At 39.1% G+C, this 16,266-nt stretch overlaps 1 protein-coding gene across 3 annotated transcripts in view; it reads right to left on the bottom strand.

Annotated features, from left to right (window-relative positions):
• The window catches only part of GARRE1 (granule associated Rac and RHOG effector 1), a 54,089-nt gene that overhangs the window by 24,399 nt on the left and 13,424 nt on the right, over positions 1-16,266 (bottom strand). For 2 of the 3 annotated variants that reach the window (XM_048958644.1, XM_048958645.1), the window contains exon 2: positions 284-1,592. In XM_048958644.1, coding sequence (XP_048814601.1) covers positions 284-778 — 495 coding nt within the window. In that variant the 5' untranslated portion in view covers positions 779-1,592. Of the gene's footprint in view, positions 1-283; positions 1,593-12,385; positions 13,928-16,266 lie in introns of those variants that run through there. The other variant, XM_048958646.1, reaches the window with a different exon arrangement.

The raw sequence follows: 16,266 nt of genomic DNA, 5'->3' as shown, positions 1-16,266 counted from the left end.
TTACAATTTACCTTATTTCATGAAATCTTTAAATTTTGTGCAAGCCCTTGTACAAAAGTAACCACTAAATATCTCATTCAATACAGCTAGAGCATAACCACTGTAAATAACTTAATATTTTTGAGAACAAAGATAAATGCTGCTCTTTTTATCAGCACTAGTCACAAATACAAAAGCAAGGCAGACAGAACTTTCGGGGTAGTAGTGACTTTTAAATACAAGTCCAATTAAGAAGGAACACCGCAAATTCGCACGTGAAACAAAATCCCCCACAGTAACTTACCTCAATGTCTTGTAGGCTGAATTCTTTTTGATCTTTGAAATTTGCAGCGCCTGCACTCAGTTCCATCAGCATTTTTGCTATTTCTGGTTTTATTGCTGCTGTGAGTCGACTCGCTGCTTCCATGACATGTTCCTGCACGTCTTTCAGTTGCATAGCTGCCTTAGAATAGTGAGAGTTCCTAAATACACTGCTGAAAAGGTCTGTAAGGAAAGTGCTCGTACGGCAAAATACGTTGAGTGCATCCAGATATTTGGAGATTCCCTGCTGGATGTCTGCAATCGGAGTCGTATGGGATACAGGGTGATTGCAGCTGCCCGCAGCAGCTGAGGAGACCAGGGGAGATGCTGGGGTTGTAGATGCCAGTGGTGCGCTCAGGGTCCTGCCTAGCTCAGGCATTTGATACTGCTGGTGTTGCTGCACTTTTTGCTTGGACCCGCCAAGCAAAAAGCGCCGCTTATAGTCCATTTTGCTTTCTTGTGCACTACAGCAATACATAAGTGAGAGCTTGTCCGAAGACTTCTTGAATTAACAATCACTTGTCAAATTCCTTCCCCAAATATATAGTTATGTACAGTAACAGTGGAGGACTGTGTACATAGGTTTCACAAAATGCATTTCAAAAAGGCAAGCGTCTGTATAATCTGTATCAGCAGTGAGAAAGGCAGCAGTTTGCTGACTTAGTATTTTCAGTGTTCAGTGCAGCCCTGCTGCAGTTATAAACTGTAATCAGAAAGCAAACCAAAGTATCTTAATAATGCTCTGTCTGGGCCGGTATTCCACTCTGCACACAGAAAAGCAGAGAACTTATCGCCTACGGTTTCTTCATGAGCATATTATCATTACTTGCTGTTATGTCTACAAAAATTTTGTCAATGCAAATAATATTTTTAGAAGCAATATTTTAATACAATTTTCCAATTAGTAGTCAGGAAAAGTGGAGCAAACCACCGATCAACAGCGATTATAAAAGCAGTGCAGAGGCGCCTTCCTTAAAAAAAGCAAATCCTTATGTCAGCAGTCTTCAAATGTCTCGACAGATCCAGTCTGCCAAATTAGTTTACTTGTAGTGTCTCTTCTTAATACTGGAGGGAAAAAAAATCCAGAGTCTGTATAGAGAAGACTTTCCAAGTGTAAGCTACTGAAAATTAGAGTGTTTGTTACTGCAAGCCTTCTTCCCCTTTCTTTGTTTGTTGAGGTAGTTGTTTCTGTTGTAACATTAAGTGGTGGTGCTTCCAGACTGCACTTGCCCTCGATTGTAGACTCAGAACAAAAATGCACAAATGTATTTGTAAGGCCTCTAGGTCATTTCCTGCAAAGGAGAAAAAAAGTGGTTCAAATGTCATGGAACAACAAAAAGTATTACAATTTTAACATCCCACTATGCTGCACAAGGCACACACTGTTTACAATACCTAAGACTGGAAGGAAGGGAGAGGTGCCGTTTGAAAGGCAGTTACAAGCTGGTATCATCGTGGTACTGATGAATATTTTCTTACTAATTCTTCTATCCTCCTAGATTGACAAACATGGGACTAATAGTTAATCCCCACTGCAACCCTTTCACAGATAAAACAGCAGAGGTCTGCTAATGCTCAGGGGGAGTTTTTTCTAACCTTATTCTTTTCAAACGATTAAAAAGTCAATGAGACCTTTTTTTTTTTCCATATACAATAATTCATTGCAGAAATCTGAGACTCCCTTTCTAATAATTCATTAAGTCAACAGGCAGCTTTTTTATTATTATTATTTAGTACAACAGCAGATCTGCCCATATCCTGAGATCCCATTTCAGGATGATGTCCTCTACCTATCACAGGTGCAGAACTGACTGAGCAGCAAACTGACCAGACACAAAAGCAGGGAAGATCCACGGCCTCCAGGACCACCCTGCTTCTACCAGCAAACTCAGGTACATCTAGAGAGCCACCATCACTTTCTGGAAAGCATCTGTAGGAAGGTGAAGGGAGACTAAATAATAAGGTCAGTTTGCAACAGGCTGTGGTCAAGGCCAGGCTGGAGAAACAAAAACTTCTGCAAAAAGGCATGGAGATTTTCAGGCTCTTACTCTTAGCCTAACACAGCTCCTGACTTGGACAGGGTTTGGCATCACATGATCATGTATAAAGGTTAAGTCATATCTATACAACGATCATAGTGACCCATCATCTCCTCTATACATATTTGTATATAATTTTATTTTTAATATAAAAATATGCATATTTATTTCCATGTGTGTTAGGGCTGAAAGCCTATACTAGTATCCTGAACAATCAACTTCCTCACTTTCAAGTGTAATGTCCCTTTAAAAAAAAACAAAACAAAATCTCAGTTCATCTGGTTCTAGCTTACAAGCTTAGTATTAAACAGTAACTCTTCTTTTGCCCTCTGAGAACTCTGAAGAATAGTCTAAATTTGATAGAAACCCCTTTAGTTCAACAACAACATCTTTCTTTCACTATTACACCTGAAGTGTGAAACCAATATTAATGTTGTCAAAATGGTTGGGGGAATGAAGAATTTTATCTTCAGTCAAAAATTCAGATAGGTGGAATAAAGGAACAGTACCAATTTGTTCACTTAATGTGTGCAGCAGAAATGCTGAGTCACAGCCTGAAGCAGTGATTGAGCACCTGGTGGGAAGGCAGGGCCAACCCAGGGGAGCTCCGTGCATGCAGTGCACCTGAGTGACCAGAAGGGATGGAGCCAGGATGCAGCCCTTCCCAGCCCTCATTTAAGGGTTGGCCATGGAGGCGAGGGCTTCTTGCTGGAGATGCCTGCCTACCTAAGCCCTTCCAAAGGTAAGCAGCTCTTTTCCTTTGTTACTGTGGCTGCTGCATTTGGGCACATTCTCATTTGCTGTAGCCAAAAACTTTGCCACCCTGCTGTTATTACAGTACTTTCATCCCATTATAGCACAACAGTGTGCTTTGACATATGTATGAAACACAACCTCACAGGTTATTTTAAAAAAAAAAAAAAAAAAAAAAAAAAGCAGGAGAGACACAGCAGGGCAGAACATCATACAGGGAGCCAGATCTTCTCCCACCCACTAGAAGAGACACACAAGTTTTTCAGGAAGTCACTACTGCAGATAGTTCTGCTTCTGAGATTAAGAGCAAATTTTCTTCTACATTAGCACTTTTAAAAACAAGATGAACAGATAAAACACAGCAGGCATTCCCACATGCATTTGAACACCCCTTATTATGGTACTTCAAGCTGATTACTTTATTTCCTAATGACTAACTTTACACTTCTCATAGAATTCACAGTGAATGCACCAAAATGCAGTAAAGTCATTAAAATTGAATTTTCTAGAAGGTCTCAATATCATAGGAAAGACAGAAAACATTTTCCTCCTTGCTTTACAAGCCTCAGTGCAGTACAGTGGAGAGCAAGATTAAATCATTTGTCTTGACTGCATAAAAATGTAGCCAGAACAAGAGAGTTTGTTAGTTTATATGCACTGTGTAAGTAAATTGGTGATTATTTTCCCTAAGTAGACACGAGTTTCACATTGCAGAAAAAGTTAAAAAATAATCATGCAACATGTGTTAATTAGTGCCAGAAGTAAAAAAGCTAATAAGAAGGAGCTTGAACTACACAGCACTGGATTATACAAGCATATTAGAGATGCACTCTAATTTGGCTCTTCTGATTGCACACTGAGCTAAGGCACTGAACTGATAACACAAACCTGCTACACTCAGAAAGAACACATGAAATGCAAAGTGGTAGGAAATACAAACTTTTTTTTTCTATTAACAAACATTAGAGATCAATATGTCTTATGGACAATTTCATACTCAAATATGCAATTCTTCAACATTTCACAGGCTTCAAAATTCACTTATAATAAAACCAACACGAGTTTAAAAAGGACAGCTTATGTCTTCTGCATCTGTAAAGACATTTATTTGAGGAAAGATATTGACACTTCTGAACACTATGCATGTGGGGACACAATACTTGTATTACATATTCTATAATGAGCCTCCAACATGCTATGTATAAAGTAAACACTCTTCCTTTTGTATCTTTCCCTGAAAAAAGTGAAGAGAGGCCTGTTCCCACGCTCCCCTCTCCCTCCTCAACACTACTGCTGCACCACAGCTCTTGGGGACTCTGTATTACAACAATTTGAACTTTGTGCCAGTCCAAATCTTGCTGTATTAGAAAAAAATGCAAAGGATTTCATTCTGGCGATACAAGAACAGCACGCTATCTGTCCAACATACTGTGAGGTTTGTGCGAGTATTTCATTTTGTAGGAAACACAAGTATTCAGAAAGCACATATTCAAGCACAGAAGACTGAAAACAGCACACCACAAATGAAGAAGTTCTATTCCCTCCCTATGTAATCAAGGCCAAAACGTTGTTCGTATGCTACTCAAACTTAAAAATAGTACTAACATACAGCATAAAGCAAGCTCTACGTTGAATGCCATTCCACTGAAAGCTGTAGAGTGCTACTGAAAAAGCTCATCACCTTGTTTGTGCTCTATTGCAAGGGATTGTTACATATTTGAACTTCCACACACAGTTGAGCAGACTTCTGCCTGAGCTGCTCTAACAGTTGTCACATATACAGAGGAAAAACTGCAGACTGAATTCACTTTTTTTTTTTAAGCAGAGTACCCAGTTTTTTTGTTTGTTTGCTTAGATGCTTCCCAAGAAATGCCAAGTATTTTCCCCAGCTTCACCGATTGCAAGAGACACAAAATAACATAGAAAGGTCTCATACAAACAGAATTTGGCACCTTCCACTTTTTTTTTTTTCACATGAGCAACATGATGCCTAATCCCTAATCTGCTCCATATGCTATTACCCTGCAATAAGAGGAGGCAACATTTTCTCTGAATCAATAAAGGAAATTAAGTGGAGGAAGTAGTGATAAAATACACAAGTCTATCACTAGTCAGGCCAGTTACACAGTTACTGCCAAAGTCCTTCCAGTCAACTTACTTATCATCTACATAAATGTTCTGTACACTGTACTGGTGTTGCAGTTTAACCCAGCAGCAGCTCAGCCCTTTGCTCACTCCCTCCTTCCCAGTGAGATGGAGAACAGGGAAAAAAAAAAAAGGCAGAACTGGTACGTTGAGATATTTATCATGCTTTAAAATGGATTCTGATCTCAATTTTAAGAACTGCTTGCAAAGGTGGCCTTCGTGAAGTTTATTGTTGTTCCAGTGAAAGGGCAATATATGCATAAATAACATACATACCAATAAGAGGAGCTGAAATACTCTCCAAAAAAAGCTCAGGTTACAAGTAACACTTAAGTATTGTACCTCCTTTAGCATGACGCACTCCCCCAAACTCAGGATGAGCTTATCTCCACAAGCACCATTCATGTAAAACAATCAAATACAAAAATAACTAAGTGCAATTAACATTCCCCAAAAAGGTTACTCCAAAAGAAACAACCCCAGTGGCCAGATGACTTATCAGGAAGAGGGCTGAACAAACAAAGTCTACTGCAAGGCCAAAAGGTCAGCGAGCTGCCCTGTGAGAGCACACCAAGTCCCTCTCCATTCCAGTTACACAGATTCATGCAAATCCACAGCTTACTCCACTACTAAAGAAGTTATTCCACCTTTCAGTTCTGCTGCCAGTAATAAGTACAGTGGATCCTATTCCTGGCCAGGCTACCCAAAGTCCAGATGTGGTTACCATCAAAAATAATCTGAAATGATCTTAGACATCAGAAGAGCAAAGTGGTAAGGAAAGCCCACATGCTATTTCCATAAGACCAGTCCTCCCAGCGTTCTCACCAACAGCAGGATCAGAACTGAAGACCTTACCTAAACAACACAGATGTGCGTGTCTCGCACTCACTGGTTACAGACTATTATTTCAGTGGCCAAAAGCAGGGACTCCCAGCAGGGAAGGACAGCTGGCCCAGCCCATAGCCATAAGACAGGCCCTGCCTTCCTCACCACTGCAGGGGTCCTGTGAGCAAAGACAAGACAAAGGCATGGAAGAGATGACAGCAAGGATAGAAGGGACAATAGCAGGGATTTTGCAGAAAGCAGACCTTACTACACAAAGGCTTCAAGTGAGCAGTGTGCGCCACAGCAGAAAGTTCAACAAGAGATGGAAGTCACTCTCAAATGCGGACCTTGTAAATTAGCCTGCACCAGCATACTCAAGGCGCAAACTAATCATATCAAGTTCTCATCCAGACAGAAGAGCCATAGCTGTCTGCAGTGTGAGAGGTTTGGGGTTTTTTTTGCTTCTCCTGTTAATTAAAATACTAATGGTAGATGAGAGTAAGAGTGAACTAGGACAAAATGTGCTTTCCTCTGAACAAACTTTTCAGGATCCTAGAAAATTAACAGGCTAAGAAAAATACCCTACAAGTACTTCCCAACTGCCTTATTTCTTCCCAATTTCAAGACAGACACAAAGAAATTACACAGATTTTAACTGTAAGTTGATTCATTTCAAACTATTCCAAACTAAAGATGGATTGCATCCACAGTGACAGAGAATGGTAAGCATCTACAGCACATACTATTTAAAAAGACTAGAAATTAACATCCATAGGTCAGAGATTATGAATAAAGAATAATAGAGCTCATCAACAGGTTTCATAACCTGAGAAATTCCATTCTGCCATCAAGAACATCATCTCCACTCTCAACTAATATACCACTTCTAATAATATTTAAGTTGCCATATCAATAATAATGAGAACATAAAGGAATTTCTCAATAGCAGTGTAACACTCCATCTGTAAAAAAAGAAATACCACAGAACTAAGCTACATTACATGGATTATGAAGTTAAAAATGGAAGAGTTATAAAAAGAAAACAGTGTATGTATTGCTGGAAAATTCTAAATTATGTGTTTTGGAAGAAAGCTTATATAAACATAGGAATAATAAACCTGCAATACAAAAAAGCATAGTATTAGCTTGTGGAACATGATTGACAGTAAGAAGTTACAATAACAAGAGATTACTTCTCATATACTACTTATGAAAGGTAACAAAAACGTTTAATATTATTAACATTTTAAACTTACTTTCCTGGTAAGAATTCAGTATTTTTTTTAATAAGGTGAATTACACTTAGAAGCAGTGTCTTTCCCATTGCTCCTTAGTCACATACTCAAGATTTCAAACAATTCACTTTCTTGGCTGAGGAAACAGTTCTGATGGGAGAGGATGCCTGTGCCAATGGCTCAGCCTCCCAGCTGGCACTACACACCACTTAAACTCTGCTGCCTTTGGTCAGGTGCCTGTACTTATTCTACAGAGCCAGAAGGAAAAAACCTGGGCTGAGAGTCTTTCTAACAGCGTGGGCTGCAACCACTGGAATATCCAAGCACCTTTTGCGTTTGAAAATCTCCATTTGATGAAGGCAAAGAAAGAAAGGTGAAGAGAGACAGAAATTGCCTATAACACCCATATCATTTTAGTTCTTGCTAGATCACAGATTGCTTTTGTAGGGATTCCTTGTTGGCTGCTTGCCCAGAACAGTTGGAGGGGAAAAACAAAACAAGAAGTAGGCAAGCCAATCCAGCTCCTGATGCAAACATCCCCCTTTCTGCATCCACCCTTTCTAATATTGGCTCACCAGACACTGTAACCCACTCTCCTGGCTATTCCAGGGCTGGATAGATGTCAGCAGCCACAGCACTAAACCTGCTCAATGCCTTCCCTTCTGCCAGTTGGGGACCACAGCTCACAAAACACAATTCACAGGGACTGGATAGTTACCCATAGTTTAACTCGACTCAAACTGAGCATTCTATTGAGTTGTATATAAATCTAAACAGACCAATTTGTTAATAACAGAAACTGATTTTCTCATTTAATAGTGAAACATTTACAAATAGAAGCATGGAGATTTATTAAGTGGGAGGCTTCAGCAACTTAATTTATTAGCTTGTCAAAGACAGATTTCACTGATGAAGTATCTAATATTTATAGACAGTCTCTGAAACTATTTACTATGTTTTGTCTAGGCTTTTTTTCCCCTCCAAAATGACCCTCCTTAAAATAACACTATTAACTTATTTGTGCCAACTTGCGTTTTCTGGGCTTGTACAGAAAAATACTCTAGAAGCACAGCTATGCTACATGTCCTAAACGAAAAGCAAAAGCAAAAATAACCCCACCTCTTGTGCCCAAAGAAACAAATCACTAAGGACTTTGTTTTGGAGTGTTTTTTTTTTTATGACAGACAGAACTGAAGAACACTAAAAAACACCGCATCTTCAGAACTAGCTAAGGACTGAAAATCTTGACTGCTCAGCACTGTACCACCTCACTTGCAAGTGCTTAACCCTTCAGGAAAGGATCCATAGTCCTGAACTGTCTAGCTGTGCTCCCTATAAAATACACGTGCAAGGTAGGTAATCTTCTAAGCCAAATTCAGCATTGTCAAAATACTGAATGCATTTTTTCCCAGGGCATTGCCCCAGAACTGTGTCACACAGCTTCTCGCATTTTGTTTTAAGTAAAACCTGTAACACAGAATGACACTAACTGAAATCTCAGCAGTAAGATATGACAGCAAAAGGAAAAGCTAGTGAAAGGAATGTGTTATACCGAACCTTCTTTCGGCCTTGAGTACCTCCCTGGACGGCAAAAATAGATGCCTGTGTCAGATCAGGATCACTGTTTCAATCCTCCCTTGGCAGTAGGTGCTTTTCTGATTTAAGAACAGGACCAGTTCTCTTTTGAAAGAAAATTGTGCACGAAGAGAAGGAAGATAATGCCTGTTCTTGATACAGTAGCTTAAGCATATGCAGAAAGCACGAGAAATTACTGTGCAGTGTGATTCACAGCCAGAGACTCAAGACCTATCTTCAAATCCCAAAAGGGTGCACTGAATAGCCACAAACATTCACACTTTTGCTCTCTCAGAACCATATAACGCGCTAAGATGAACAAAGATTCATGGGACCACAGTGAGAGCAAGCATAAACAATAAAGCTTTCCATAAAAAAGACACAGCTCTGCCTCTCAGACTGCTCGGGAAGAGATGCCTGCTGTCTGAAAGCAAACCACTTGCAGTCAAAGTACTGAAGGCCATGCTTCAAGGAAGAGATGGAAAGCAGACAATTTTCTAGAAGTCTGAGAATAAGTTAACATCTACTCCCACAAATGGGATTTTTCAGACACAGAGCTCCTTTCCCATTGAAGGGAAGGCAAGAAAAGAATGAACTACAGAAAATACCAAATTAAAACATGTATGGAACAGCAATATTACTCAGTGAGGCTTGTACACTGTGGCCCAGTTACAGCCACTTCATGTAATGTACCCTCAGGTCTTTCCTTCTACATCCACACAGCACATCATATGTTCAGAGATGCACTTAAAAGACTTCTTAAACTGCAGAAGCCACCTATGTGTTTCTTAGTTAAAAGGTAGCAGCAAAAACAAGTACTAAGAAAACTATGATTGTTTTTTATTTCTCTATTAAGTACAAAACCAAGGCTTCCCATGTTTCTGCAGAAGACCAGCTTTCACTGGAATCTCAACAAAGAACAACAAAACACACAGACAGTGTTACAGTCCCATAGTAGACATTTCCAACTGGAAGCAGTTTAATCTTTGAGCTCAATTCAGCAATGGACTATAGCATATGATCCGTTCCAGTAAAGTTAGTAGTATCTCTCACATACTCAAGTACTTTGTTAAACCATGAATTACAGTTTTCTAGCATAAATAAATGCCAGGTGTATTTCCAGTATTATCAAATGAGACAAGAAGATTTTAGTATGCATTGTAAAATGAATGCTAAAGTTTTCTAAATTTTTTCCTTGCCTAAGTCTCTTCAACAATTTGCTTTTTGCAAATTGCTTAGAAAAGCCTTTTAGAAAAGTTACTGTTGAGTCAGTGCAGATGAAGGATTTGAAGAAGGCTCAGTGTTGAACCTCAATTCCTACTTGTTAAAATGATTTGCTCATGGTCTCAAATACTTCATGAAAAGCTTCTGCATCCATGGAAACATTCCTACCCTTTGGCAAAGTGCTTACAGATATAATTGAAATTCTCTTCTTTCAAAGTCAGGTTCTTCAGAGGAAGTTTTCATTACCCCCTCAAACAAATCATATCTTAAACAAGATTTGAGGAGACAAGTGGGAGTAAGAGCCCAAGTCAAATAGCACAGTGTTTAAGCGTGACATACCACATACATTATTACAGATGTACACAAAGGATGGCATAACTTTACAGGACTTGAGGGACTAAAATAAGAGATGGGATTCATTATGGATAAATTTATCAACACAAGTGTGGGAAAAACATTTGTAGCCTCACATGGGAAGTGATGGGCTTGGGCTTGATCTTGGTGTTACCACTATTTTTGTTAAAGTGTCAGACTGACAGCGAATATAAGAGTTAAAAGAATAAGTCTTAGATCAGCAAAGGAGCTTCTTGGGGGGGGGGGGGGGTGGAGGATGAAGGAGGGAGGGAGACATTGGGAAAACCAGAAAACATAGCTGTGTCCATATAAATTCACGTATTACCCACATTCTACATTTAACATGCTATGCTGGCCTCCATATCCTTTCCTCTACAGGGGTCCCTTTGGCTTTAATGGCGACCAACAGCCGGCTCAGGGCACCCTACATGCAACAGATCACTGAAGACAATTTTACACATCCATAGCCATCAAGTTTACCCTGTTCCTGCCTTTCCCTAGGTATCCATTTAGAACCACTGTGGAGTTACACAAGGCTGAGTTAGATCCATTGTGAAGTCTGAATGTAGCCTTTTTTTTTTTTTAACCTCTTTAATCACTACAACTTAGGGATTATCAGAAGCAGCACACAGCAGTGACATCCTATTTACAGCTGTTCTCTGAAGCAGCTGATTGAGAAATCAATGAATGAAAAACACTTCTGTTAACTTCTAGACAAGGCTTCCAGCCAACACAGAAACTACGCCTCACAAATGCACAGTACTTGCACTTATTAGCATATACATATTTGGAATTCAATCTTCTACACCGAAATAAATATTCCTAAACTACATTCCTAGGCAGTTCAAGCAACATAAGAAAGAAAACTAAAACTCAGAGTCACTTCAGTACCCAAAGATTTTAGTAGTGTTAGACAAAAGTAATGTTTCAAGGCAATGAAAATTATAAATCACCTGTATATTTAAAGCTCTTCCATGAAGAGAACATTTTTCAGTAATAGAAGCATGAGACAGATTATGCACAAAAAATTCTGAGAAGCCTTTATGAGATTTTTTGCCTGTTTATAGCAAGGATGATGCCAGATTTCAAAACATTTGGAGTAACTCAACATCAACCATCTTTCTTTTCCCAAATTACTATATTGCTTCTAAATTCACAGTGCTTGCCACAGAATACAACATTCTCTTGATACTAAACTACATAAAGAAAAATAGAATTAAAGCCCTGCAAACATGTTTTCTTACTTGCATTAAATATACTAATCTTTGTCTACTTATGCAAATGAAATGGCTACTACTTCCAAGTATTTCCACATGCAAACTGTTCACTTTTTCATATTTAGTAACTATATTGCCGTTCCATTTCCTTGTGACTGACACTTAGGACTAATTCAACATTTACTTGTTTTTAAATATTTACAATATTTATTCTCTTCCGCACACATTAGAGGCTTTATCTGTTTGAATATTTTCCTTCCCCCTCCCCCAACTCATTCACTGAAAGTCTCCTACTTGAGAAGCATTAAGCGTTCTGAAATACAAATTTCATCTCCAGAAATAGAAAACAGGAGTACCTCATATCAGAAAAACTGACATCAGCACATGCACTTGCTGTCTCCTGACAGTTGCAACCATGAGCTTTTTTGTCATCCAGCTAATGCAGAGATTCATGTCTCTGCACTACAGCTCCTGTGTTCTGACTTTCCAAATGGTTTATAGGCTTACTGTGTTTGAGCAGCAGCAGATTCATCAGTGTGCAGCTGGAGTTTTGCCCAGGATAACAAACTATTCTATACAGAAGAGAGGGACATGATAATTAGGCCTTTCATATCCCTCTCATGTTGAAAATTATGGAATTATCAGAAAACTGTAATCATGGAAAATGTTAAACTAAGGAGAATGTATTTTTATAGCAAATGAACATAATTATGTTTACCATATTTGGGCCCAAAGTTGGCTGGCAACTCAGTCTGTATATAGACAGCAATATCTGATTCACAGTCACAGGATATGAATAAACCAGGGCAATCCAGTGTGCACAGCAGCGTCTCCTATAACAAAACCAAACATCCATGTGTACACAATGCTACAAACGCATCTCACAACACTACTGCAAAATCACAGTTTCCTGAGTTTTAACAGGTGAACAGTTTTAACGTTGGTTCCAAAATCCTCCTTGAACTCATCTTTATGACAAGAGACTTTTTGAAACTGTCAAAATGCTTTGCTTCCAAAAAAATCTACATTTTTATAAACTAAATTATGTAGAAGTAATTTCTGTAGCTGATGAATGAACAGTAGTGACAAGTAATTTGAGTTCCTAAAGATTAAAAACTAGAAATGGCAGCATGCATACTTCGTAACCTTTCTTCACTTTTTCCAATCAAAAGAGCTGCTTATGTCTTCAGCACAATTATTTCCCTCCTCATTAAGACCAGAATTTATAAGTCTTAATTACATATAGATGAGACTTAAAATAGCACTAACTCATACTGTACAGTCATGGGTCAAAACGTGATTAGTTAGAAAAGATCAAATGTAGTAGTATCCTCCAGTTTTTACATTTCTAACAAATATCTGAAGGGAAAATCATAGCAACTCCTTGCCAACTGTAATCTTTTGCCCCTCAAGTACACCCAAAACTTACCCAGTTCTGCCTAGATAAAAACGTTCAGTCACTCAGTTTTCTGTAAGGCCCGTTAACAACTGGTCCAAGCAGAAGTTAAGCACCAGAGACAAAAGCACCCTCCTCTTGCCCCCTTGTTAAGCAAGCCTATGTGTTCCAGCAGATACCACTCCATGTTTACTACAGTGGCAACAGCTTAAATCAGACTCCTGTGTTTAGTGTCATCTATTAGCTGCTTCAGTTAACCTGCTCTCTATCTGAGTCCAAGGGATAATTCGCTGCCTTTTATCCACACAATATAAATGTCAAAATGGGCCACAGGTCAACTTAAAATTCAAGAAACTGCAGACTGAAAGCTAAGGGCTGTTAGAGCACACTTTGGCCTCCATCCACTCCTTACACTGACACAGCTGGGAGAAATTTCTGGTTTATCAGAGACCTAAATGATTGAGTTTTACATTTATATGTTCCCAGGAAGACTAACTTCATTAAAATTGTCTTCTTTATATTAAAAAAGCAGATGTCAATACATTAGCAAGCTACTGTTCTGCTTCCTTTAAGACATTCACACTCTTAATAATGAAGTTTACCAACTTCATTCAATAAAAACAAATTTATGCACTTGGAAAATAAATCTCACATTCTATAAGCAGTGTAGATGCTACTAAGAAATAAAAATAACACAACAGCAGTTTGCTAACAAATGCATACATGGCATTCCACCAGCACGTCTCTGCAGTGCACACGGCTCTGCCAACTTCCAGCTACATTAAATACACAGCATGGAAAGGCACACAGCAGTCAAGCTGATGTTTAGATAAATACTTATGTGACTTGATGTCAAGTGATTTTCTCTTTAAAAAAAAAAAGTTATTACAAAATATTCTCCAAAGAACTCTCCACATATTTTCAATAAAATTATCAACTGGGAAATAATTATCTGACCTAATTTACAACATATAATGCACACTCAGACCACCCATGATGTCCTGAAAGTAGAAGTACTGACAGTTTCACGTAAACAGCTCTCATCCATCCGCACAATTTGTCACCAGGTTATTTATTACGTGCCAAAGTTTCTGCACAGAGTTGTGCAAGAAATTTCTCTCCTAGCAGTGGACACAGACAGATATTTATGCTAGTATAATACATCTTGGAGAAGACATTACATTTATGCTTCAACCCATAAAAGAAATTATTGATCTACTGACTAGAAACCAGAGAAAGACAACCCTAAGCAAAGCTGAACACTTAAATTTTGCCAGATCTTTCTGAAAACTCAAGTGTCCTTTTCCCATTGAAGCACCCAGTACCATCAACCCAAGATACCCCACACAAACATACCACTGAAAGATCCTAACTTCACCCCTCATTAACTGAGCCTCTGTATTTCAGTATTCATTAACAGAGCTGATTTCTATGCACAAATGCAGACTGGAAAGACGAATTTAAAATATACCTAGAATCTACTGATGTCTCACTCTAAAAAAGAACTACCAAATGCAAAATGCAAGGCTCACATTTATGTGGTTTAAGCCAAACGACACTCCTTCCCAACACCTCGTGTTGGCAAAGGGCTTCTGCTGCAGAAATTGTGACACAGTACCACTCTGCCAGCCGCACCATGTGGCAGAGATGCCAAATGCACATAAGCAGTGTTTCATTACGAGCTGATGCCCCTACCAGTGATCCGGCCAGGCCCCTTTCAAATACATTTCCCAAGTGCTACATTTAGAAAAAGCGACCTTTTTGCCACTGGGTCTGTCTGAGTAGAGAGCGTGCCAACAGCCCAGGCAGAGCCACTCACCTCAGCAGTCCCAAGCGCCGTCCAGGACTAATTGGGCAGGGACAAGTGATGGTACGCTAAAGGCGACCAGCCGTATCACTGGGTGCCCAGGAGACGCCTGGTAAATTTTACTTAATATATTACATCCCCCCCAGCCACCATTTTTAGCTTCTGCTGGATTTCCTCCCTTCTCCCCACCCCCCCAGCAGGCTCCAAACCTTGAAGTAACCTTGCTCTGTCCCCCCCCCAGAGACGGCTCCATGCCTGAAACATAACCTCTAATCTTATTTTCTATTTCTAGCATACAATTCACGACCCTTATCCCAATTTTTTAAATGAAATATTTTGTGTTGCAGACACTGCTTCCTATAGTTACGATAGTGCACACATTACACCAGAATTTATAACCATATGCTTCTTGTTGAGGACAATTTTACATTACTTTTAAGAGCATTAGAAACACACAGTATTTCTGTATTACAGATTTACAAGCCTCCGAAAAAGAAGTTTTCATTGCTGCTGCCAATATTCCACTGCAATGGAACGGCTTTATTTGTTGGGAGGTTTAGATAAAGACCTTAAAATACAACAGCACTACATTTCAGTCTCCAAAGTGAAGCATAAACTTTCAGCAATTACACATGCTTAGAGAGTATTTGCAGACATTAAGCTAATGCCTTACAAACTATAGGGCTTCTATTACAAAGGAAGTCTTTTCACCTACCACTATTCGTATATTAGAACGATTTTGCTTAAACTTGGGAATTTTTTAAACAATAACAAAATCTGCAGTTTATGTTTCCTACACAAAATACATTAAAATGAAAATGGCCTACTGTATTGGATGGCCATCTTGGTCAAAATTTATTCTTATAACTCGCTAGCACAATCCGTAATCCCCTTTCATATCTTTATCAATTTTTTTTCCACCTGAACAATTACTAGGGTGAAACATTCCACCATGCACAAATTCTCCCAGAGAAGCACTTTCATACAGAACAATTCCCTGAAGAATGAAAAAGTATTTTTCCATCTCCAAAGTGCTCAAAAACAGTTTTCAGGACACATCCCTGGCCAGGAGACTGCAGTCTGACACAGCCATGCCCTCTGCAGAGCTGCACAGTTACAAGAACATGTCTGCATTTTCATCAACACCGTGCTAACACTCTTCCACCTACCTAAAATAGCCTATTTCAGTCCTAAAAAACACATCGCCTCAGAAGGCTGCAGCAGTGTCTATCACTGTTCAGCTGGCCGTGCTTATTCTGTAGTGAAGGACAGATCTGGTCACTTTGCATTAGTGAATACAGAGTAAAAATAGAGGGAAAAAAGAGTGTAAATTCCAACCTACCACATACCAAAATGTTTGAATCAAGCTAGCTAGCTAGCTTTCAAAACAGGGCCA

Source organism: Lagopus muta, chromosome 12, assembly GCF_023343835.1.
Source record: "Lagopus muta isolate bLagMut1 chromosome 12, bLagMut1 primary, whole genome shotgun sequence".
Lineage (NCBI taxonomy): Eukaryota > Metazoa > Chordata > Aves > Galliformes > Phasianidae > Lagopus > Lagopus muta.
The sequence above is the reverse complement of the archived record's forward strand: the minus strand, read 5'-3'. Positions and strand labels throughout refer to the sequence as shown.